Genomic DNA, 25,078 nt, shown 5'->3' on the forward strand with positions numbered 1-25,078 from the left:
GGCAGCCTGGACTGAGGGGTTGCCCGGGAGCTGCCGGGGGTGCCTGGTGCGTTTTGCACGTCGGGAAAGGGGAGTTTGCAGCTTGGCTTTGCAAGGCTCTCGCGGGGTGCTGGGGATGCTGGGCCCTGGGTGGCGTGGAGTAGCCCGGAAAGGCGCCGGAGGGCGGTGCTGGGGCAGCTGCATCCCTGGGTACAGACCCGGAGCCGGTGCTCTGCCCGGAGCGCAGGCACAACCTGCCGGACGGGTGGCACGGGCAGTGCGGGTTCGGGATGGTTTCTTTTCCCAGGAGCAAGGTGGCTTCCAAGAGACCCTTGCTGGAGGCGGATTGGCGCGGCGGTAGCACCACGGTAGGGTCCCTCGGGTCCCTGCAGGTCCAGGGCCCTCCGTGGTGGATGGGACTCGCCCATCTCACGAGAGCACTGCATCCTAACTTCCTGCATTTCGTGGTCCTTACTGTCCGAGTCTGGCTGAGTTTCATCAGTGTCATGATAGTATGTTTGGGTTCTGGTTAACACCTTTAATGCAGCAGAATCAATTGGGGGAAAAAAAGTGAACTCGGGACTATACTCTCACTGTGTCTGTAAATACACGTATGATGGTACTTGCACTACACCTGCTGTACCTGCATCTGTGCAGAGGCACTCTCCAGGATGAAGTCGAATGAGTGAGCGTTGAGTACTAGATGTTCACTAACGCTTTCTCGGTCAAACACAGCACAAGTGCAGCTTTAATAAGCAAAGTGACTAGTTTTAGGAGGCCACTACTTCTCAAACATGTGTTAGAAGTGCCCTGTCTGCATCATACTTTCTTACACTAACCTCCCACACACAATGTCTGTCTTTAAAAGTCCACAACCTTAAGTATGTGTGGCTGTGGCTCTTAGAGCTATTTTGTGATGCTAACATGGAACATGGAAACTGCTGCCTTTTTCACTGCAGATCCCTTTGTTATTTCCTTTGTGTAAGAGGAAGCCGAAGGGAAGTATGCAAAAGTAAGAGAACGGGGTGCTAGGGCACAGCCACAGGAATGTATTCTCACTTCAGGCCTGATCTTGTGCCATCAAGGCAATCAATAGCAGTTTTCGTCACAGTATCCAAGCTTCATACAGTAAAATAACTCTTTCTATAGCAAGCTTTCATCCCTGTAGGAACTTTCTTGCCATAGACTTAGTAATGATTACATTAGTTCTCCTTGGGAACAGATTACATGAAAACAGTGCTACCATCCTAAAGCTATCCAAACCTTCAGTTCTGCACTGTTTCTTGCACACCAGAGTAACAAGATGTTTTGGAACCATGGAAAATACATGATCCGGTACTTCAGGAATCCAAAGTATTTAATAAACAACATAGAAAAAGGTATTCTAGGTGAAGATAACGGTGTTCCAAATAAAGACAAAAACCTTATTCGGAGTACGTTCTAAGCGCTTGTTTTTACCAGTGTAAATCCAGAACTGGGGGCTACACCAGTTTTACACTGTTGTGTGATGTGAGCTGCGCGCTTTTGCTGTGGCTGTATTTAGGATGGACCTACCAGGGCAGCTGTGACACAGCCTTTCCAGAAACAGTGCATTTTGGAGAAGGCACAGAGGTGAGGCTGCCAGGCACCAGAAGTGTGCTGGGGAATGGCATGAGCACTAGCACTTCTACAAGTTTTCTGGCACCTTCTCTGTGCAAAAAGTACTTGTGTGGTATGGCTTTCTTATGCATCCCTTCCTCCACATGGCTGCAAAGTCTGACAGTGATTGCATTTTATTGTCTTGAGCTAATTCCAGATATCCAGAGGGACTGATGGATGGCAAGAGCTCTGCTGGATTGAGTTACAAGCCTCCCAGCTGCCGCTGAGTAAGGATCTATTTGATAAGAGAGGGGCAAGCACCCACGTGTGCAGAGTGAAAGCAGCAGTTTGCCAGCTGCAGGACTTGAGCTGGGAGGTCCCTGCTCAGAATCTCAACTTGGGTCCAGTTGCTTTTCAGAGGTGTTGGTCTTTCCATTGACTCTGCCTGGAAAATGAAGGTGGTCAGACAGGTTGTAATTTCTTTACAGCCAAGTTAAACAATAGCCTCGCTTGTAGGGTAGATTTCATGGAATTGCAATACAGTAGTTTGTCAGTTTATAGTGTAGATTAATTGAAATTATAATTTCTGTGATACAGCCCCTTTATTGGAGCTACTATGAGTTTCTTCAGAACTCATTTAGGAATTCAATATGACTGATGGGTGATCCTAATGCTGGTTGTCAGCTGAGGGAAGAGTTCCTCCAGTTAACTCCAGCTGGTTATGTTAATGTTTGATGTTACATGCGGTTGTTTACTGCTGTGCATGTCTGTGTGGGCTTGAGTTTGCACAGTCTAGCAGTACAGTTTCTAATGATCTTTGCACCTAGCTAACAGTGTTTCCGTTTCTGTGTACATAAGGCTGGGAAATTGTTGTTTATCAAAGATTCCCTTTTTAAAACCACTGTTAAGGTACATTGATTTTGGCAAACGCATTGTTACTGTATTTGTCATCCTGTGTCTCATGCGGGCAGTTTAACTTTTGCTTAAAATTCCAGATGTTGTTACTTCCTGAAAACTTGCTTCTCCACCCATCTGACCAATGATAAACTGTTTTCTTCATCAAAACCACTTGCCATGTCAGCTTGGGCTTCCCATGAAGGAAACCTGAATGAATATGAATCCTCATGAGTATGGGGTAAACCTGTGTTTGTACAGTGTCAAGCCCGAAGTGTCACAAGGTTTAAACAGGACTTTTTTTTTTTTCCCAATTTCTAAGTTTTTTTTTTTTTTTCCCTCACTTCCTTCTGAGTTCTGTGGTATTTTCTATACCTTGACATACAGGACAGCTTTTTTAAAAAATGAAAACTGAGGTTATGTAAGTGGAGGTGTAAGGAAAGCATTAAAGTTTTCAGAGCATGATAAAATGGAGTTTGGCAGCGCAGCCTGTAGGCTGTTAGAAAAGCCAGTTTTGATCTGAAATTGCTGGGTCAATTCTTAATTCTGCTCTCTTTTCCAGCTCCCTAAGTAATCCCTTTGTAGATCACCTTGTTAACTGTAAGCAGGTAGCAGTGGCCAGAAAACATTTTCTAACAGGGTCTTGTATTCGCAACCGTGTGCCTGGAAGCTTTTGCAATACTGACTGTATGCCTTTATACCTCTGCTGAACTAAGCCTGGGAAAGTGTGATTGGTTTGGGTTTTTGTTTGTTTTTGGCAAAAGCTTAGATTTGCTTTGTCTACACGTTTTCACCTCCAGATCTTCTTTTCAAGACTTTGTTTAGAAATGGACTTGCATACTTGTCACTAAACTTCTATGTTTCAGTGTGTATGCATGTAATTTTTTTATATCTCATTTCTATTCTACTTTATATAAAATCTGATGCAAATTTCATTAAATTTATATCTACCTTTCAGAAAAATGGTGAAGACTCCCCATTTCAGGGTTGTCCCTGATTTAATTAGAGTTAAAAACTACATCATTAACTAACCAGTGGTGTGTGTACATTAACTGTCTCTGCATTTCCTTGGCTTTGCGTCATGCTGTTAAGAATGAGACCCAACTGCTTGACTAGCTCAGTTAGGACATGATTCAAGGAGAATTCTCACTTGAAATCTGAAGAAAAGGTCTGTGACAAAAGTATGTGTGACAAACTTGGGTTTTGAATGATTATTTTAAAATAGACCAAAATACTTTGAGGTACAAAAGTAGGAGTGTGAAATGCTAGTTTACTGAAGTGATATACGCTTTATAGCTTCTCTGCTGCAGTTCTAAAGCATAGTACATGTAAATAACAGCACACATGGTGAGTGTATACATAATATTGAATACTTCTGTACTATATTTCTAAAATTTATCTGCAAAAGGTGGGAGGTGAGGTGGTACTGCATCGTATGTACTGGACAAGATGAGGAGCAGGCGAGTTATCTTATGCTCTGAGCCATACAGAATTTGCAGAGCCTAACTCAGGCAAATTTTGAGCATAGGTTCTTAATAAGAACACCATTAAGAAGCTTGTATCAAACACCACCACACACACTTTCCTCATCCAGATGGTATCTTTCTAGTGGGAACTGAGCATATGTGGAAATTAGACAATGCGATGCTTTTTGTTATTGTAAAAGATGCTAACAATAATGCTAAAATTTGCAAAAGATGCTAAAAATTTCTTCTAATTCCTCATACAACATGGCTAAATGAGAAGAGTGGCATTCTGCCATTTCCCTAACTCATGGGCTATTTCTTTGCAGCTGCTGCTTTCCTATGGTGACTGAATATCTGTGCTCCTATGTCCTTAAATCCCACCCAAATATTTTTAGGCTGAAACACATTAATATTAGTGAAGCACTTGCACATCTTCAGTGGTAGATGCCTCTGTGCTTCTTTCTAAGTTGGATGCACTTGTCTAAGTGCACCTTTAAGTATGGTGCATTTAGAATTGCAAGTTTAGTTTATTAGGAGCTTGTTCCCAAAAGAAGCGTGGGTTTTATTTATTTGCAAAATGTAGTATGTGTTTGTAATTGAAAACACACAACAAGACAGGATACTAATTTGATTTAGATTTTTTTACGGTTGTCAGATATCCAAGTATGAAAGGAAGCACTATTAACTAGTGAGCAGGTGGATTATTCTTGTTCGCCTTCCTGTTCTGTGCAGGACAATAACTGAAAAGTCATACATAACTGAAAGTCCTTCCTTGTATGCCTTATAGTTGAAAGCTGTTCTTGGTCTTTTTGGGGTTTTACTGATCCACAGCTCAGTGAAAAGTTGTAGTTGATGTTCAGTCAGTCAGCCTTCGGGACATTTTTCTCACTAAAGAGTATATACTGAAAGTCTAAAGATTTGTATCAGAAGGTTTTTTTTTTTTTGTAATCTCTCAGAGAGAAAATGACTTTTTGAATTTGCAAAAATATAAGAAAGGAGCAACTTCTAAGAATGATGAGTACTTGGTTAATTTCATAGATTTTGCTCTCAGTACATGAAGTCTTCTATTCATTATTATGTGAATACTTTTACTGTTTTGGAGAAAGGTGTTTTTCATAAACTTTATTCCTTTTTTAGGGGGAAGGAGGCAGGAAGGGGGCCCTAAGTGTAATTATTCTGGATTAGCTAGCCAGCCTTGTGCAGTCAAGGTCAAAACCTAAAGCTTGAGTACTGCATCTGTTCAGTCCACGGTTCTTGTTACTTCCCTGCATGTGCTTTGCTTTTGGCAGGTGAGAACCCCTGATCAACTTGGGTGATATTAAGCCTTTCATTGTGGGCAGTGGTCGTCTCTCAGAGGCTTGTACGTGAGCCAGCCTGCGTGCTGGTTTTACCCCTCACACAAGAGGTTAGATCTTGATTTCTGTGGCCCTCTAAGCGCAGCAGGACCTTCCCAGAAGTTATGCAGCTGACTGAGGGCTCAATGAGGTCGGGCATAAGTCAGTGCCATGCTGAGTACTGTAGCTCGGATATGAAGACCAGGGAAACTAAGTTTTAGAACTAATCAATAGTTTGTTATTCATTGCTTCTGAGTGATGTGGCACAACTTTATGGAGAAATGTATATCCACCTGCTACCGCAACCTCTTCTGCAGTGGGAAAAAGAAGAGGAAAGAAAAAGCAGTGAAAGTCTATCTTTTGTATCGGGCATGGGGTGTCATTGTGTCCCTTTGCACTCCCTACAGTGGGTCGGAGGCATTCATTAATGTGTGCTTGGGAGTCTGTGAAAGCTCGGTGGTCATAATGCCAGGAAACAACACAGGGTAGGACAGAGTTGGCCCGAGTTCAACTGCACTTGGAAAACAGGCAGGCGGTATTGCTGAACACAAGTTGCCAAAGTACGACCTGGCTTTTGAAAAGCACTGGCGCTTAACTCCACAGTTAAGTACCTCTCTATCCAGCAGATCCTGTAGTTAAGTGTTGAATCTGACATAAAAAGAGGAGGCATTTAAGTTTCTTCACAGACAATGGCAGTAGTGAGCCTGAAGCCTAAAGTCACTTCTCTGCCTTGGCAGGAACCAAAGGAAAACGTACTTTGAAGCTGGAAGGAGTTCTCTAAGAAGTTATCTTTTCAGACCATCACATACTTTGCTACCACCAGTAGATGATCTTCACCTTCTTCTCTCCCCAGATTCAAAACAGCTTCAGGCAAAGGAAGGTTTTTTTCCCTGCAGTCTTGCCTATTAGATAATCCAAAAATCAGGCTTCTGCTTTACTAGTTCAGTTTCCTTAATGGGTATCTGATCTTCTCACATGCTTTTTTTCCTCTGTTGGTAAAAAGTTAAAACTAGCATTTTGTAAAACAGTGGTGACTTTGCAGCTCTCATTTTTAATGCACTGCAACTACTGGGTGGTATGAAGAGCCTTGTTAGGCAATGATTACTGATGAAGTGGAAGATGCACAGATGTAATACAATGGCAGGAACTCGCTGCTTTCCTGCATGTACTGCCTGTGACTGTTGGGTGCAGTTTTATGCACTGCTGGCCAGATTCTCCCACTCTTAGCAGGACCTTGGAAGGCGAGCAATTTTCACCCTTTTATTTCCTCTTTACATGGCCGTTGTGGTGCAAAAGGAGCACTGTAGGAAATGAAAAACACATGTCCCATTTCTCGACTGTTCTGATAACTCTTTAACATCGTACTTGAGACTTCTGAAGTGTTCGTCCTAACAGTCCTAAAACATTGATGTATGTTTCTTACACTCTTGCATAGCAGAAGCTGAGACGAATTTTGAGGGAATTGAGAGCAAGTTTTCCTTACGGACATCTACAGAGCCTGATGAGGATGTCTGCTACCTGATTCCTGGGCAGGTGGATAGCCTGGCACGGTGCAACTTCAACCATACCAGTAAAACCTTTGTGGTGATCCATGGGTGGACGGTAAGAAGAAAGGGGAGGAATCTCCCTTTTACCTACATGCCTGATAAACTGTGCTAGATACAACCACAGATAATGTTAAGATACTCCTTGTTTTGTTGTTTTTGTTTTTTTTTTTTTTTTTTTTTTTTTTTTTTTTAAAAAAAAGAAACCCACAATAACAAAAACAACACCAAACCACACAAAATGCAACAGGTGACAGGAATGTATGAAAGTTGGGTCCCAAAGCTGGTGGATGCTCTCTACAAGAGGGAACCTGATTCAAACGTCATCGTGGTGGACTGGCTAGTTCGAGCTCAGCAGCACTACCCAGTCTCTGCTGCATACACTAAGCTGGTGGGAAAGGATGTTGCTACGTTTATTGACTGGATGGAGGTAAGACGTGTAGTCCTACATGTCACACATTGTACCTAATGTCCTAGGAGACAAAACAACAATGATGCAGCTGTGTTAACCATCTCCTATTGGGTAGACGGAGTTAAGCTGTTGCAGGCAATGCTTTTGCTGAATTGGTAAAATCCCAGCTTAAATTTAATGGTTATGTTTTACACAAGGAGGCCTTTTATAGTGCATTCCAGAAACTTTACCTTGTGGTCTGAGGAGCCCTCTAAATCCCCAGTATTTCTGAAGGCTCTGTGAGAGGCAGCTATGAAAGACAAATTTCCATATGTTATACAGCAGCCAGCCCTTAGTAAACAGAAGTCTGCCCTGCCTTTGGGAAATGCTCAGAAGATCCAGAAACTGGTGGTGAGGGGCTGGCTGAAAAGCTTTTGTATAATGCATATATTCTGTCCTTCATTCTGCATTCCTCTGTGCTTAAGATTCTTGCCTTAACTTAGTTAACTCGAGTGACCTTGTATGGCACAAAATTATCTTAATTGTATTTAGTGTTTATTGTTCATGGCTTAGAGAAATTCCAGTGTTTACAAAACATTGTCTCGTCTCCTGATGTTTTCCCATTTGACTTGAAAACAAATTCCTTTCTGCTGCAGGAGCAATTCAATTATCCTCTCAACAATGTCCACTTGCTGGGGTACAGTCTAGGTGCTCATGCTGCTGGGATTGCTGGAAGCCTGACCAAGAAGAAGGTGAACAGAATTACTGGTAAGAAAATCTGTGCTTCTACAGTGTAGAGTCCTGTCCCTTCCATGCTGGCAGATGTTCCTATGGAAAATAACCACAATAACTGTTGCCTGTTGGCAGTGCTTAGTTTGTGTCCATGCCTTATTGAACTGGCAGGACTGATATTTCTGTATTAGAACTGGAAAAGGTTCGGAGAAGAGCAACCAAGGTGGTGGGTGAGAAGCCTTGATCTATTCCTGCAGAGCAGGTTAGTGAATAGGCAGGGATTCATTTGCCATGAGAAGAGACTAGTTGGTGAGGATGTGATCGAGACTGGCCAAATCCATGGCTTGGAGAAGGCCACAGTATCTCTTGCAGCACAACAGAACTTCAGCTGTTTGTCTTCATCCAGTGTGGTAGCATCCCGTAGCAAAGAGCTCTACAGGTACTACATCCACTGTGAGTTGGTAAAAAAAAATTAGTCCTAGCAAGCTCAAGTAATATTCTAGACTTGAAATAATACTGGGAGAGTTTTGGGAAAGGGAAGGAAGTATACATATGCTTGCCCTGTTCCTGTGCATGCCTAGGTGTCTGTTTAGGGTGGTTTTTGGAGAGTGAGAGGTGTGCTAGACAAGGCAGAGTACACTGCTGCTGTGGGGCTGGTTTGCAGCACCGCACCTGGAGAGTGGAGCCTCTAGCATTGATCTCAGTGACAAAGGAAATGCCAACCCTGGCAAATGAGGTGGAGAAAATCACTCATCTGTGGTGTCTTCACTGCTGAGAGAGCTTTGGGGTGACATTCAAATAGGAGCCTAGCTTCCTTCCTCCCTACACCCTTTGCCCTTTCAGCTGAGCCTGGCTGTCATCACAGGCATGCTGGGGGATGCACCTAGGCAGCAGTCACATCAGAAAAGGCTGAATCTTGAGAGGTGGCAAATTAAAATCAGGAGGCCAAAACATGAGTCCCTTCCTTTCTTCCAGCTGCAGCTTTTTTGCTTTCACTGAGGCTGCCAGGTCACTCAGTTACCAGTAGCCTTCTGTTATGGCCTCGCAGCTGCCCTTGGTGCCCAGCATTAACCTTTCCCTGGGAAAGGGACATCACCTTTGCGCACAGGGAGTGGTGGGATGTGGTCCCTGAAGCCCTCACAGCAGAGTGGGACACAGCTCAGAATGGATGAGGTGGGCAATCCAGGTGCCTGTCCCCCACTGAGGGCTGCAGAAAAGACGTGTCCCTCCAGCTCTGCCTTCAGCCGTCTCTCAGATAGTTGTCTGGATAGTGCTTGTTCACTGGCAGAATAGTTTTGGGTGGTTTTGATGTCAGTGCTGCTGCAGCTTGACATTTTACCGTAATCATCCCCTTCCCCCTGGGCATGTAGACAGTGAAGCTCTTGTTTACGTTTCCCACTTGTTCCCTAGCAGAGAGTTAGCAGCAAAGCATTTTCCACACTTCAGACATTTCAGATAGAAATTTTACAATTCTTGACATGAGAGGAAGACACTGAGAAAATACTGGCTTGTTTCTTTCATACATTGGAAATGCTACAGCTTTGAGGAAGTTCTCAGCTTCTTCACATATGTTTACATACAGTTTATTTTTTTAAACAGTGACTGCATTTCAAGGTAAGTGCATTTGATTCTCTTGTATACATGAACACTGCTTAAATGGTGGCACTGTAGTGTCTGCAGTGACACCAACACCATATGTGACACTCCAGCTGAATGTGGTAGCTGAGTTTGGCGTTTGCTATTCCTGTTAGTGACTTTGTCACACAATCTCAATTTTTGGTTTGCCCCATAAAGGACTGGATCCAGCTGGTCCTACCTTTGAGTATGCTGATGCCCTCACCCGCCTTTCCCCCGATGATGCTGACTTTGTGGATGTCCTGCACACCTACACTCGAGGCTCCCCAGACCGCAGCATTGGGATCCAGAAGCCTGTTGGACACATAGATATTTATCCTAATGGTGGAGGTTTCCAGCCAGGTTGCAACCTGGGAGAAGCACTTCGTCTGATCGCTGAAAAAGGCTTTGCAGGTGAGGCTGCTCTGAAACAGTGTAGCATCCAAAGGGACATCTTCAATAGCTTGCAGGTTTCCTGTGAGCAAAGATCTCTGAGAGGCACCAGGAACTTGTTCATTTAAGTGCTTTTAAAAGTCACCCTCTAAAGCCCAGCTTTGGCATAGTGGATCGTAACTGTTGACAGCATTGCTTATGGCTTTATATCCTAGCGTGCATGTGTGTATACATACTACATATATTTTGCTTTTTCAAGATGTGGATCAGCTGGTGAAATGCTCCCATGAACGGTCCATCCACCTTTTCATTGACTCCCTCCTCTATGAAGAAAAGCCCAGCATGGCTTACCGCTGCAACACGAAGGAGGCCTTTGAGAAGGGTCTCTGCCTGAGCTGCCGCAAGAACCGCTGCAACAATTTGGGTTACAAGGTCAACAGAGTGAGAACGAAGAGAAACACTAAAATGTACTTGAAGACTCGTGCTCAGATGCCCTATAAAGGTAGGTTCTTCTTCTGTACTAGTGAGAGAGGCTGGTACTTTTGCTCACCTGTCTGGCAGGATGGGTGCATGCTGCACATGGCACATCATTGCTGCTTTGATGTCTGTGTTGAGTGGAGGTGAAGCTTGCCTGCAGCTTGCCATTAAGCTCAAGCAAAGTGCAATCTCAGAAAAACAGTGTCATCTTCAAGATGTGGAGGTGGGTGGTAGAATACAAAAAAGGAGAATATTTTGTAACAAATTTCTAAGTAGCAAAATCAAGAAGATTTATTCTGCAGCCCGGTCACTTAGGTCAACTGAGTCTCAAATTTTTCCAGTACTTTTCCTCCAAATTAGTTTTTCCTGCTGCTGGGGAAAATATTCAGCAGGGCTCAGCCTGATGAGCAGCTTTAAATATGTGGCAGCCATCAGACTTGTGCCTTTTCTGGTGTCTTTCCCAGAGGAGCACCAGCCCTTAAAATATCACAGCACTTCTTGATTCCCATTGCGTCAGTGGTAGGTCTGAGAAGGACACTGCTAGAAAGAACTGGAGGGCTTTCAGCTGAAGAAATAGCTTCTGACTTGGATTTCACTACTTAATTTTATTTTTTTACTCTATAGCTTTGACTGCATACCACATGGTATGCTCATTGTGTGATGGACCAGTAATTAGAGGGCACATTCCTGGAGTGTTAGAACAGCTGCAAGACTGGTGTTTTATTGGCATTTAGTGCTTAATCTGCAGTGTCAGTTGTCAGTGGATTGAACTTTTTTCACCAAGGCTTCTGTTTGAGGAGGGTATGGCTTACTTGCTTCAAGTCAAGGACAGCAAGTTTTATGCATGGGTTAGAGGTTTGAAGGTGATACTGCAGATGCTGGTTATTATAGTCACAGTCAGCTTAAATTCAGAGTTTAGTTGCAAGAACTGCAGAAGTGTTTTTTAATTGTGATGTCCTTGCATTCTAAACTTCACCTCCTCACAAAAATAGTTCCCTGGATACTTGCAGGGAACCAAACTCCTCAGTTCAATGATCTTCTCAGGCTAGATTTGCATGGGGGTTTTTGAGTGGTTTTGTTACCAGCAGTCTCTTTGGAGGTTTAGTTTTTTCCTAATGGCCTTTTCTTTTGTGTTCCAGTCTTCCATTACCAGGTCAAGATCCATTTCTTTGGAAAGACTAATACAACCAAGACAAACCAGCCTTTCCTGATCTCTCTCTATGGCACTCTAGATCAGAGTGAGAACATTGCTTTCACGCTGTGAGTAGCTACAGAAACAACTCCAATATACTGTTGAGCCTACCTAAATCTATTAAAGTCTTAGCTGAAAAACTTGTTCCAGCTCCAGCTGCAGAAATCTTACAGGGTCTCCGTCTTCTCCTGTCCTTGATCAAAGGGACGCATCCACTGCTGAAGCTAATGATTTAAGTGCTATAAGACCTCTTGTTGATAAGAGATCTGACTCATGGAAATGTGAAGTCTGACCTGTGGCTCAGCCTAATAAGAATTTCTCTGGTGTGGCATGTTTCTTGTTTTCTCTTCTTTTCAGTAACTCTGTGTCAAGTTCCAGCTGTGCTAAAGCTCCTTAAGAGCAGATTGCATCCTGGAGTTAGTTGTGTGAAGGGTCTGAAGGCGTCAGTGCAGAAGCTGAGGGACACATGAGATTTGCTTCCCCTGCTCTGCAAATAATCACGACTCTGTGCTCACATCCCTTCACATAGGCTGGTAGGGAATGGGGCTGGAAAGCACCAGAGTCTGTTTTCTACTTTGAGGAACCTAAACTGTCCCTGGACAGTTCTTGTCTGGCTCCTCTAGGAGCCATCAGCACAGGAGAAAACACTCTGTGCATAGCAGTCTGTCCCAGGATTTTACTGTCCATGCTTCAGGAAAGCTTTTGTAGACACAAGGAAAAGCTAAGGCATTTTTTTCCTTTCTCCATCAGTCAGAAGTGTGGAGAAGGTTGGTTGCTTCCTTCTTCTCTGAAGTACATGAAGTCCTGGTTCTGTTTCCCCTTAATTTTCTCTATCTGTCCCAACAGTTCTCTTTTGTTTCTTTTTCCTTATTCCCCTCCCCACAGGCCTGAAGTCTCCTCAAACAAGACCTTCTCCTTCCTGATTTACACAGAAGTGGACATTGGTGACCTACTTATGCTGAAGCTGCAATGGGAGAAAGACACCTTCTTCAGCTGGTCAGACTGGTGGACTCCTTTTACATTTGACATCCAGAGAGTCAGAGTGAAATCAGGAGAAACTCAGAAAAAGTAACTTGTTTTGATTGTTAGAAGCTGTATTAGTTTTAATTGACAGTGTTTCCTGATTCCTGGTATCTCACAGGGTGGGACAAACCATGAGAAGCAGTTATAAATGGGTGCAGCACTGATAATCAGGGTTCCAGTGGCACCAAACTGGCCTTTATGTCACCCAGGTTCACGTTTTCACTTCCACTGGGATCTGCAATCTCTACTTTTACTCCCACATAATTTGCCCACTGTCTCATGTGCCTCAGGTTAATTAGAATATATGGGAGAGGATCTCCGTGAACCAGGATCTCTGATGGTAGTTGCAGTTCCTCTACTCTTTTTTCTTGCTGGGTGTTTACATAGTTTTTCTGGGGAAGAGTATGCTTAGAAACCCTTCCAAAAGTGTGTTTTATACATGAAAGCTTTACTTCATTAAGCTGTATTTTCTTAAGAGTTGAATACCTGAATGGTGGCTGAAAACTGAAACACGTGGCTGTTGCAGAGCATTGCTAACGCACAAATGTTAAAATAGTGAAGTCAGAACAGAGCTGCTTTGACCTTTATCTGTTGAAATACTCAATTCAGATCTGTTAGCAGAAAATGAACCCAGAACACGGATCCAGGACAGAGTATGCATGTCCTGTGTGTAGCATTGTGAATAATATGTTCTTCCTTTGAATAAACAAGGCAGTCACTTGATCAGAGAACAGTTATCAGAGCTGAACAAATATAGGGGTGGGGAAAGTGCTGATAAATAGAAAAGCAACTGCTCAGGTTTGCTGGTATTGACAACCTGCTTCGTTTGCAAACATTTAAGGGAGTAAGGCTTTTTTCCAAGATCACTCACCTGACAAAAAAGTTACACAAGCACTGGTGTAAACAAAGATCCAAGAGACTTGAGATTGTTTCTGTTCTCTTAGCCAGAACAAGATTTTATGCAAAGGTCCAGCCAAAATTACCACAACAGTTTGAGGTCCTGCATAGTGCATTTACTGGTTTTTCATGCACAGTGCTTTTGTCACACAATTATCTTAAAAAATAATTTTCTCGCAGTCTTGTAAAGTAGTAGTGCCCCACATGACAAAGTGTGAACGCTGCTTCCAAACACTAGTCCTGTTCCTACAGTGAAAAAAGAGATGTCTGGCTCAGTCATGTGATGTCCAATATCTATTCCACAGGGTGGTGTTCTGTGCACGAGATGGCACCTCACGTCTCAGTAAAGGAGAAGAGGCTGCAATATTTGTGAAATGCTTGGAGCAGCCTGTCAACAGAAAGAGAGGAAGGTATGTGATCACTGTTGGCTCTGGCTTGTGGAAGCTTCAGTGGTAGCAGTGGAATTTAAGAAAACTTCCCAGTTCAGTTGACATACATTTGCCTTCTCAAGGCTTCAGAAGCATCACAGCTCAGGCTAACCTGAGGCTGGCTTATGGCAGCTTTGGTGGTTCAGATGCCTCTGATTTGGTTCTCTGATAACCATCTCCTTGTGCGGTTGTTAGTGTGTCTGAAAACCAAATACAAGTCACTGCCTCTCAAACTCACACAGTGGCCAAGCATAAGTGACTGGTGGAGGGGGTTTACAGATAAGGCACTAACACAGAGGAAAGTGTGTCTCTGTCTAAGGATGCCCTACATTTACCCTTAACTGAAGAACATACAGCATCCACACTAAGTCAGTCCAGAGCCCTCCTTCCTCACTGGCCAGCAGCAGATTTGGAGGCTGGTACAGAAACTGAGCAGACATATGCAGGTGCTCTCCTTGGCCCGCTGCTTCCTTCTGGCAACAGTCCCAGGGACTTCCTGAGACTTGCATCTCTGATTTGGATGACAGATTGAGTCTCTGTTTAATAGCACTCGGTGCACTTTAATTCTTTGAATTAATTTTTCTGACCCAGAGTAAACTTTCAAATATGGGGCCAGGTTTGTTTGGACTTTATCCACTAAAGTTTGAGCTGGAAAAGTGGTTATATTTATTTTAGTGCAATTGCTGTGTGTGAAAGGTCTCACAGGGACACTCCTAGACTGAGATCTAGGTCTGCATTAAAGGGCATGTGTGCTGACCTTCACTCTGGGGCAATGACCTCCAAAAGCCTGGAGAGCTGTGTGTGTATCTGACATATATAAAACCAAGGAACAGCCAGGAAAAGCCCAAGCACATAAATTTATTTTCCTGTTAAGCAGCATTTTTTTGATCCTAAGTCTCAAAAATAAGACAAAAAGGAACAAGTATCTTATATCTTCCTCTTCACCTTATCTGTCCTTTTTTTTTTTTTTTTTTTCTCTCACAGTGCCAAGAAAACCTCTAAAGAAAATTCTGCTCATGAATCTGCTTAAGTGACAAGAATGAAGATTTTTTCCAAACTGGGGAGGAGGAGAGTCTGTTCATCCCCATGGACTGGATGTTCAGAACCAAATATATAGAAATATTTATCAGCTCCTGGCTTTTTTGCCTGCTATTCCTAGCTATCATAGAAGACTTCTTCTCAGGAAGTCTCAGCATAAAAAGTTACTAACCATAAATATACATTATCCAAATAGTTAAAACCAAAAAGAAACCTGCAAAACAACTTGCCAAAGGCTTGAGTGCTGGGAAGGAATAAGTAATTTTGCTTAATCATGGTGCGTTGTGAACAAGGTTACTTGACATCAAATCCTCTATAGCAATTTTCTAGTATTTATTGAAAAGAAACAAAGCCATATATGTGGCTTTTGTTTCTTTTTAGGAGTCTTCTGAAACTGAACAGGTTTTTTTCTGGCTTGGCTAACTGAATTTTCAGACAGTTCAGTGGCTAGAGTTCATAGTCTTTGAGTGTGTGTTTAGCAAATGAGTATGTTTCTCCTGTGAAAAAATACCTTTTGCTGTGTGTATTACTAAAAGTTGTCAGGGACTGACTTAATATGGGGATGAATTTTGTAATTTGTGGTTATGAATGTGTTTTACTGGGGGTGGATTCCAGTTCCACTTAGCAATAGGTATGATCTGTTAAGCAATATACTTCTATGCAGCTTACCCTGGAATAAATAGCAGCTGTAGGAGAGGAGAGCAATACCGGTGTCCTGTGCAGACATTCAACTCTTCATCTGTGCTTTCGTTCCTTGAAAACGAAACCATCGAGCCTGAACACTGTGTGAATAATGAACTGCAAAGGAAATGAGCTACCAGAAACTGCAGGAAATAGATTTTATTTTTTTTTTTCCCCTTTTTTTTTCCAACCACCTGCTTGCATCCAGAGCATATTCCAGAACTGTGACCATTTCTCTGCTCTTTGACACCACACAGTCATGCAGCTGAGTGGCTGCTGTACGCAGTCTTCAGTGCAAGTGAATCCACTTGACAAATGACATGTTTCCACGTGCTGGAATGGTGACTGCCTGTTTGTTGCTGGGGTGTGGTACAGTACTGGCTAGATCCTAGGGGCTGCATGGTTTTCTGGCATGAGGTGGAATTTAGGAAGGAGCAGGAGCTGTGACAGTTAAAAGGAACTTGATTGTGTGTTGCACAAGAATGAATGCTCTGAAAAATGCTGGAATTAAATATACTGCAAGTTACCAAAAATAGATGCATTGAAGGCATTCTGCTTCCCCTTAATACATAATTTTTCTAGTGCTCTGGAAGGTTCACTAGCCCTCTTTTATCTTTCTAGAAGATAAAATACTGGGGGGTTAGAAGAGCTGGAAGGTGGACACCTGGAAAAGTGTTGTGTGAGCTACTGATACTAGTCTTTCCCCTCATGTGCGAGACAATGAGGAGGTAGTGGTGATTTCTCCAGTGTCATCCCATCTTGAAAGCAAAACCAACATGTTTATGTGCACAGCTTATTTTTTTCCAGCCATGGCTGCTAGTATATTTGGGGATAAAAGTCTTAGTGCAATATCTTGGATTATTGACTGAAATTGTTCACATTTGATTTCCTAACCCTTAAACTACAGCAGAGATACGATGAGTCGCTGAGGGTGGGGTTGAGTATTGAGCCACTGCATTTGAGACCTCTGAAAATAAATATAATGAATTATTCCCTATAGACTTCATATTTTGTTGCCCTTTTCTCTTAAGAGTTAAATTCTTTGGAAAGTGTCTGGACAGATGTGCTCTTAATACAGGATCAAATACAAACACATACAGAGCTCTGATACAAAATAGTGAAGGTTCTTGTATGTGAGGACACGTGATTTAGCTTTGGATGTTATTTATTAGCTGTAAATAAGATATTTATGTGTGTAAAGGTAGTTTGTATATATTGCTAAAGTTACTGACGGTCTCTACATTAATACAGTTGTGTGGTATTAATCCTGTATATAGCTTTCAGAAATATTTTTATCAACAAACCACTTACACTGCATTATTTCCTATGTGGTTAATACTTTTTTTTTTTTTTTTTAAGAGAGCTCCTCAGTTTTGTACAGAATGGAAACCTATGGTTTTAATAAAATTCTAAAACTGATGCTAAAGTCACTAGTTTCCTTTTGCTGAAGCTATCTGCTGTATACCTTTTAAATAGGCCCCAGCCTTTTACTTGGATTATGAGGTGAAAAGATGGGGTAAGACGACTTTTTTTTAAGCAATGTGTAATTTATTTTTTTTTCTATTTCCTTTTGGGAAATGGTGTTGGCAGTTGCTATGTGCCAGCAACTATCCCATCAAAAGAAAGTAGCCAGTCACCTGCAGTTTGTGGTTTTTGTTTCATGCCCTTCTAAGACCAGCCCTTACTTTGAAAGGCTCATTTCTGCTTTCTGGTCAAATGTCAGAAGTACTCTCCTGCTCCTTGCTGACCTTGTGGGTACAGGAGTCAAGCAGCAATGCCTTACCACCACTACCACTTAGGGGAGTAACAATGAAAAACTTGCTTTGACCCACATGTTGTGAGCATGTGGTTGTCACCAGAACAGTTTGCTTTATGATACAAAAGCAAGGCTCTACCAAAGCCCTTGGAAGGGGAGTGCGGGAATCAAGGAGATTTGTACTGACATCCCCATGGGGGACAGTGTTAGGGGTGCTTGGATCTTGGAAGACTGCTTCCAGCATTCTTACATGGACAAAGACTGCTCTTTGACAGAAGCAGAGCTTCCCTCATGAAAATATAGTGGAGGTATGCAATGGAAAATGGATGGGCACAAAGGCAAGCGAGGGATGAAAGAGGGGAGAGAGGAACTGGAGGGGGAAGGAAAGTGAGCTAGGGAGTGGGCTGGGGAATGAATGGGAGAGGGAAGACTGGAAGAAGTCAATCTGCAGAGCGGGAACACATTGAGGTATTGGCAGCAAGCATTCTAAGGACATTTCCTCTTTCTCTGTCAGTGGTTGGGCTGGACTGGAAGAACTACAGTTGTACAAGACAAGGCCTGTGACCCCACCTTGTAAAAGCACTGTGATATTATTACTCTTTCAAAAGCCACAGCAACCTCACTTCACCAAACACATGATTAAGTAGAGCAGAGAAATAAGTTTTGCTGCAGGGACAAGAACCCAGGTCTCCCCTATGAGCCTTCAGAGCCATCCCCGGTCTCGTTACTCTTGCATCCAGCTCTGCACTGGCTGGATGCATCAGGAAAGGTGATGATCGCTGCTCAGCTTACCAGCTGTCTCCAGGAGGGCTGTAGGGAGGATATACTGGCCTGTGGCTAACCAATGGTTTGAACAGGCAGAAAGAGTCATTCTTGGCCAGAAAGAAAGGGTGAAGACAAGGACTTCAGCCAAAGTACCTGCAAGGCAAAAGCCCTGACTCAAGCACCTAGTGCCTAGATTTTTGTGTGTTGGTGTCTCCATCCTCAATTAAGAGTTTAGTAGCTAAGTGATTTGACTCCCTGTCCTGGTTTAGGGTAGAACAGAACTAATTCTGTTCAGTGATTTTACTGTTCGACTAAAGCTCTCCTAATCAGCTGCACTTTCTGAAGCTAACAGCGTATTTTCATAAACTGCCTGCTTCTAGCAGTGATAACTCTCCATGTTTAGAGCTACCACCAAGGACTGGTGTGCAGACCAAGGTCACTGCTAAAGCTTGTGGAACACACTGAGGGGGACAGAAAGGGTGCACCTGCAGGGAGGAGCAGACAACATAAGTGACCCTAATATTCACCAATGTATCTGTCATATTCAGAATAAAGCTGAAGGATCATGAAGGTCAAGCCCTTCTGCCTTCTACCTCCCTTTTGCTGCTCCTGCAGTGGCTGGCATCCCAGAAGGACTCCATCCATCCTGCCTTTGATCCCAAGCTCTATGCTCCTGAGCTGAGTTCCAGAATCCAGCTCCTGGACCCAGTTGCCATCTTCTGCTGAGTCCAGCCTGCGACTTTTCCCTGGGCCCTGCTCCACAGCATTGGGGGTGACAGTGACCTACTGTCATAAGGGGGGAGTTGGGTTCCATACTGGCTTTAGATATATTTGTATATATTCCATTTTATTATTATTACTATTATTATTGGTAGTAATATTTTCATTAAAACTCTTTTACTTTTCTAATGTGTAAGTCTCTCTCCCTTATTTCCTTTTCATTCGCCTTCATGGGGGAGACGGGATAACAGAAAGCATCTGTTACAGGTCTGGGGGCTGCCCTGACCTTAAACTCTGACACTCCTCTGTCGAGCCACCATGTTCTTCTTAAGTGCCTGAAGTGCCGCATCTGGTTTCACATCAGGTGGCACATGCTTTAAACACTAGATTTGAGGGGGCAAGAATAATAACTTCTCTGAAGTCCAAGATGAGCTCCTCTGTAAGAGCTGAGAAAGCACTCAATTGATTCATCAGGGAGAAAACTATTCCTCTTTCCACATCTGTAAAGTGGGTGGTTCATTTCCATGAGCCTTCAAGTCACGAAGGCCTGTCTCTAAATCCCACATCTCTGTATATCAATGCTTTTTTTCCTTCAAAATGTATGATGACTAGCTATGGAAAATTATTTTCTTCCTTCAGAGATAGTTGTGTGTTTACTTTTTTTCTGTGTGCTGTGAACGAAATGTCAGAAGCTTGCTGCTTTGGATGAGCAAGACGTTGCAAATGTGTTATTTCTAAAGTTGGTAAAAAACAGATACTGAAAACAAATTTTCAATAAAAGAGAAGAATTAAAGTAGCTGTAGGGTTTCGGGTTTTTTGTTTGTTTGTTTGTTTGTTTGTTTGTGGTTTTTGTTTGTTTGTTTGTTTGGTTGGTTGGTTGGTTGTTTTTTTGTTTTTTTTTTTTTTGTTTTTTACAGCTGCCAGTGCAGGGCTGTCTGTATTTTGGCTCTCCCAGTCCAAACATAGCAATATTAAAATCTTCAGGTCTAAGGGGACCAATCTTACTGCCACCAAGTCATAATTCAGGAAAGAAGTTTCCAGCTTCTCCTGCCACCTCTTTCCAGAAAAATCTTCTGGTCAAATGCCTTTTGTAGCAGGTCTGGGAAGTCACCAGTTTACACATAAACAAATAAAGGGATTAGCATTCTACAGTGACTGAAGAACAAGGAAATGAGAAGAGGAAGGGAAGGGAACCATTTGGCAGAACATCCCATGTAGAGCTTGTCTCAACAATGCCTTTATATCCGTGTGTGGTGCTATCTCTGCTCAGCAATGCTCAGGATGCTTCCCTAAATCATTTCAACTTAGCTCACAGAGAACAATGCATCCACATCAGAAAAGCAGATGCTGAACAGGGACCCCTTTGAGCGTAACAGGTGTTAGTGTGTGGGTGCAGCGTATGTCCAGTGATGTAATCTTCCAGCCATTCACGTCAGATAAACACCCTGTTCTTCATTGTAGGCCCTTCCTGTTGGAAGTAACCTGATATTGTTAATCTCACCTCTTGCCAATGACTCTGGAGAATTTCTGTTACTGTTCATCACCCCACTATGTCGAACCACTTGGTAAGCAGTGAGGAAGCCTGGCTGGCCATGTGTCTGTCCTAAAAAGCACCAGGAAGTGAGGACACGTCTCATATTGTTCCACCTACCAAAGGTTTTTTTATCCACAATTAGCTGTAGACCTGGAATCTTCTAAGTAGTGACACAAGGACATTCCCAAGCAGAGAGGACTGCCAGTGCCAGCTTCTCTTCATCGTATGCACAGGCTCTCCACAGAAATTAGGAGCAGTAGGAACATTCCCATGCTAGAACAGGTTGAACAGATGCTAAGAATAGTCACACTTGTTCAAAAGAACCATTTAAAAAATACACTTCAGAAGGTTTCCTTTCCAGGTCCTCAGGCTTTGGTGAGGTCCTTGCATCTTCCTCTGGCATGCTGCATTCTGGAGCTTCTGGGGTTTCCTCCTGCAGCTTGGAAGGCTGCCGCTGCACAAGGCTTCCCTATCCCTTGGGATTAATCACTTATTCCATGGCTAACTCTGGATGTGAGGAGAGGGCTACCAGACTTGTTCTCCTGGTGAAAAGGTTAACCCTGCCCTCACAGCATAAGGCCTAATTCAAACCCCACCGAGGCTGGTAAAAGTCTTTTTGTTGACAATGTGGGCTCTGGAGTGCTTTCCTAATACCTGACATGATACCCCAATTTTAAAGTGAAAGTACAGCTTCATCTTTCTTGCTCTGCTCCTCTTACGGATCATTACCAAACTGAGTACATACAATGTCAGGTCATGATCTGCTCAGGCACTCGGTAAAATGCCAGCTCTGGATGACGTCTCACAAATATTCCCAGGATCTCTTGGCCAGTACAGACCTGCTTATCTATGGAATGCCAGAACAAACAACATAATTGCAGTGATGTAAATCGCACCCAATTAAAATGAAAAAGAAAAAAAAGAGAGAGAAAGACATGGTACATAATACCTCATTTAACATCTAGGGGCTGCTGTAGGAGGTTTTAAGACTAAGACGATCCCAAGCAAACGGCACTGTTTGCCTTGGCCTTCTTGCTGGCAGTGCAGATGTTCCCATGGGCAACAGGAGCCATCTCATGGATGCTCTCATGTAACTCCAGCTTACTGCTCTCTGTGGCTCACTACTCCCACATCTCAGGCGGTGTGCCCTTGCTGGATCTTGCTCTGAAGCCAGGCATGGTCATACTGATAATCTTCAGTTCCTCACTGCTGCCAGTGGGAAATAGCACAGCTAGATCAGATTTTTCTTCATCTGTAGCAGGGAGGCTCAACAGCTGAGTGACTTGATAGAAGTTTAAATTCTGGAGCATTGTATGTCAGCATCACTTTTGAGAAAAATGAAAACAAACCAAATCATATCCAATAAAAAAGCAAAACCAAAGAGCAGAAATATCTAAGAAGAGGCAAGATGGAAGAGGTGGTCTTTGGTGTTGTAGCAGATTGTACAGTACTGTACTGTAATTTACCAAAATCAGCCATACTACAACTAGCACAGAAAAGCTGTGAGGTGTTCCCTTGACTGTAAATACACATTCTCTTGACATCAAGAAACGGAACTGTGCCCATGGGGTTGGGTGTACACTTAAGTGCTTTATATTGTGTTGATATCTGTTAAAAATCTTACGTCCATAACAAACCATTCCTAAAGAGAAGTGTGTAAAGACTCATTACAGAAAGACCACTCAGATTACAAAATTAAGAGCAAGATATAAATAAAGGTTAAAAAGCAGAAGCACATATTCAGCAAGAAGAATAAATTAAGAGGAAGAGGAATAGCCAGGGAAAAGAGTTCTGCCTTAGCAAATTGTTCCACCCAGAACATCCACCCACATATTTAATGTAATTGAGCTATTATTTATATATGACTAATTTTTCCCCTTTTTAATGTATTTATAACCAGACACAAAATTAAGCTGAATTTTCTTGTTTATCTTGGCAAAAATTTGCCCTTTGCTTGCAAGGTTTTTCAGTACAAGGGTAAAAAGTAGATCCTATGTCTCTCTGATTTTATTTCCCAGGCCGTAGACATGAGACATAGACCAGGCTCAGATCAACAGAAAGAATACTTCTAATATTAGCCTTCTCTTAATGTTCTGAACACAGAGCAGTGATGGAGTAAGCAAAGGTGTACACAATGGCTGATACAAGAAATGGAAGATGCTTGCTTTTTGTTGTTGTTGTTGTTTTTCTTTTTTATTTATAGAACTGTGCTCATGCACCTTGTTGTAGTTCTTTGTTTTTCTTTTAACGTCAGCAAACTGCAGGACCCTGGGGAGAAATCAGGGAAATGCTGGGGAACATTCTTTTGACAGTAACTTTACTCCCTTACTTAATGCATATAGATTTAAATTGGGAGCATAAAAACAATAACATTTTTGTGCCTTGATATTTTCTTATGGAAGGTTTAAGCATCCAATCACATTCAAAAATTGGGTGTAATTTTTTCCCCCTCTGTATATTTTGGAATTTGCATGGAAGGCAGCAGAAGCACGTAAAAGTGTAAGCATTCTCTACAAGGTTTACGTGGGATTTTTTGTCAGTGCTCAAAGCAGCCCTCTTAGAGACATTTCAGTTACTCAGTGGTATCTCTTCTGACTGATACCTGACCATCACTTTGTTTTCAACATTCTCTGACAGGAACTCCATGTTGGCACCTTGTTAGCTGTCAAGGTGGTAGTCTCATTGCCTTCAAGACTTCCTTGGGCATCTTAGGAGTAGTAATAAATGCGGTTTCATGGGAGCAGTTTCTTCCAGAAAAAGTGTAACCAAGTTGGCAAATAACTCTGAAAAGTAGCTTTTAAATAACTGTAGAGAACTTCCATTTCCTTACCAAGCTCAGACCAGATGCTTGGACATCTTTGTGTAAGCATGACTAAGCCTCTATGACCTTCTCCCCAAACTTATACTAGTTTGCTGCTGAATCCTCATTTCTATTTCTCCTTTCATTTCTCTTTTGATCAGGTTTGCAGAATTTAGCATCCTTCCTCCTACCAACACCCTTGTGCCCTCTGTCCCATGGCCTCACAGGACCCTGGTGAATTTGTATGTTACTCTTTGCAAGACTATCCCTTCTCCAGCAAGCTAGGAAGTGAGCCTGCATCAGCTACTTCTCTAAGGAATCTGCAACATATTTCCCCCTTTCCTATTAGGTTCTTTTTAACCCCAGCTTTTGGCCTAAAAGCTGCCAGAGAAAGGCACCATAATGAGACAACAAGATAGGTGTTTCCGAGCCCACTATGAGTTGGTCACCTAATGTATCAGAATAAGAGGAACTTCCTGTGAAACTGTATTCTATTGATTGCACTATATGCTCCTTGAAAGAAAAAGCAGTAGTTTCCTATTTGGACTATCCTCTGTGCAATTTGATGGCATCTTGAGGACTCTTGAGTCCATGTCCTGTAGAGGACAACCTCTTCACTCCGTGTCCTGCTTTCTATAGTATTCGTTGCTGATAAACATACAGTGTTGTTAAGCAGGAACATATTTCTTCTTACAAGGTCTTGTAAGTGTATCTCAGGGAATTAACTTCTACATGGTTGCTTAGTGTTAGTCCAAAAAAATCCCAAATGTATATTCTATACCGTTGAGTCTGAGTCCTGCACTCAATGTTTCTAGAAATGAGACTAAGAATGTTAAATCTTTGAAGAGAAACACTTTCATGATTGAATCAAGTAGCACACTCTCTTGGACTGAAGGAAAGGCCTGTAATACTTACAGAGTAAACATTGCATTAAGTTCAGGTCTCTCTCACTGTGCCAGACTAGACTTTCTTACATTACATAAACTGATGGTGAATGGAAGTGAATTCTGCTGCTTGTGGAAGAGATGCTTGAAGGTTTGGAACAGGGATTTGATGAATCCCCAGAACAGTTAAAACAGCTTCATTGCAGGAGAAGAGAATTGTCTGCTTCCTACAGGACAAGACCAGCCAGCGGTGTATTTGAGCCTAATAAAGCTCTATTGTTTCCTGACCTCTTTTGCGATGAAACAGGTCCTTTCTACACTGATACGTTTGAACTTTGAAAGAGTCAGTACAACCAAGAAGGACCCTCACTCTTGACTTCTACTCCCATCTCTTGGTACAAGCATGTTGTAAGCAAGTGAAACATCTTGACCTGTGGGAGCAGTTAAATCACTGTTGTAGCCCTCCAGATCAGGATTTCAGATGCTGCTATTTTGGGGGAAGCATTGCACATCTCCCTGCCTCAAGGAAAGCCATCTGCAATGTGACAGCAGCTATGCCAGAAAACAGGTACTGGATACAACATTTGAAGAATAGTCTGGATCCAGGTCCAAGAGCAAGCTATATCTTTTGATTAAGGATTGACACAAGATGACACACGACAAGCTTCTGTCAGGAATATTTCTGGTGCCTTTACCCAAGCACTTTAATTGATTTGGCAACTTTGATTCTGTGCCACCTTCTCCTGTAAGAGAAAACCTGTCAATATTGCTGTCACCATGCACAGACATGTGAAATACATGAAGAATACCCAGGCACAGAGCTTTTTAGTACAGGCAGGCTGGCAAGAAACATGGCTGTGTTCCTCCTACCTCTGCTGAGTTAACAACAGGGTACAAATCTGAGAATAAGTCTTCCAGAAAGACGGATCCAGTGCAACACACTGAGCAGCTGGAAGCA

At 42.7% G+C, this 25,078-nt stretch overlaps 1 protein-coding gene across 1 annotated transcript; it reads left to right on the forward strand.

The window, feature by feature from the left end:
• The first annotated feature begins 1,282 nt into the window (after window positions 1-1,282).
• Window positions 1,283-15,334, forward strand: LPL (lipoprotein lipase). Its single transcript, XM_008937440.1, has 10 exons — window positions 1,283-1,412; window positions 6,687-6,853; window positions 7,046-7,225; window positions 7,843-7,954; window positions 9,713-9,946; window positions 10,185-10,427; window positions 11,542-11,662; window positions 12,480-12,662; window positions 13,820-13,924; window positions 14,927-15,334. Exons 1-10 carry the CDS (start codon window positions 1,283-1,285, stop codon window positions 14,970-14,972), a joined length of 1,521 nt encoding a protein of 506 aa, XP_008935688.1. The 3' UTR covers window positions 14,973-15,334.
• Window positions 15,335-25,078: the final 9,744 nt, after the last annotated feature.

Source organism: Merops nubicus, unplaced genomic scaffold (genome assembly GCF_000691845.1).
Source record: "Merops nubicus isolate BGI_N331 unplaced genomic scaffold, ASM69184v1 scaffold9493, whole genome shotgun sequence".
Taxonomy (NCBI): domain Eukaryota; kingdom Metazoa; phylum Chordata; class Aves; order Coraciiformes; family Meropidae; genus Merops; species Merops nubicus.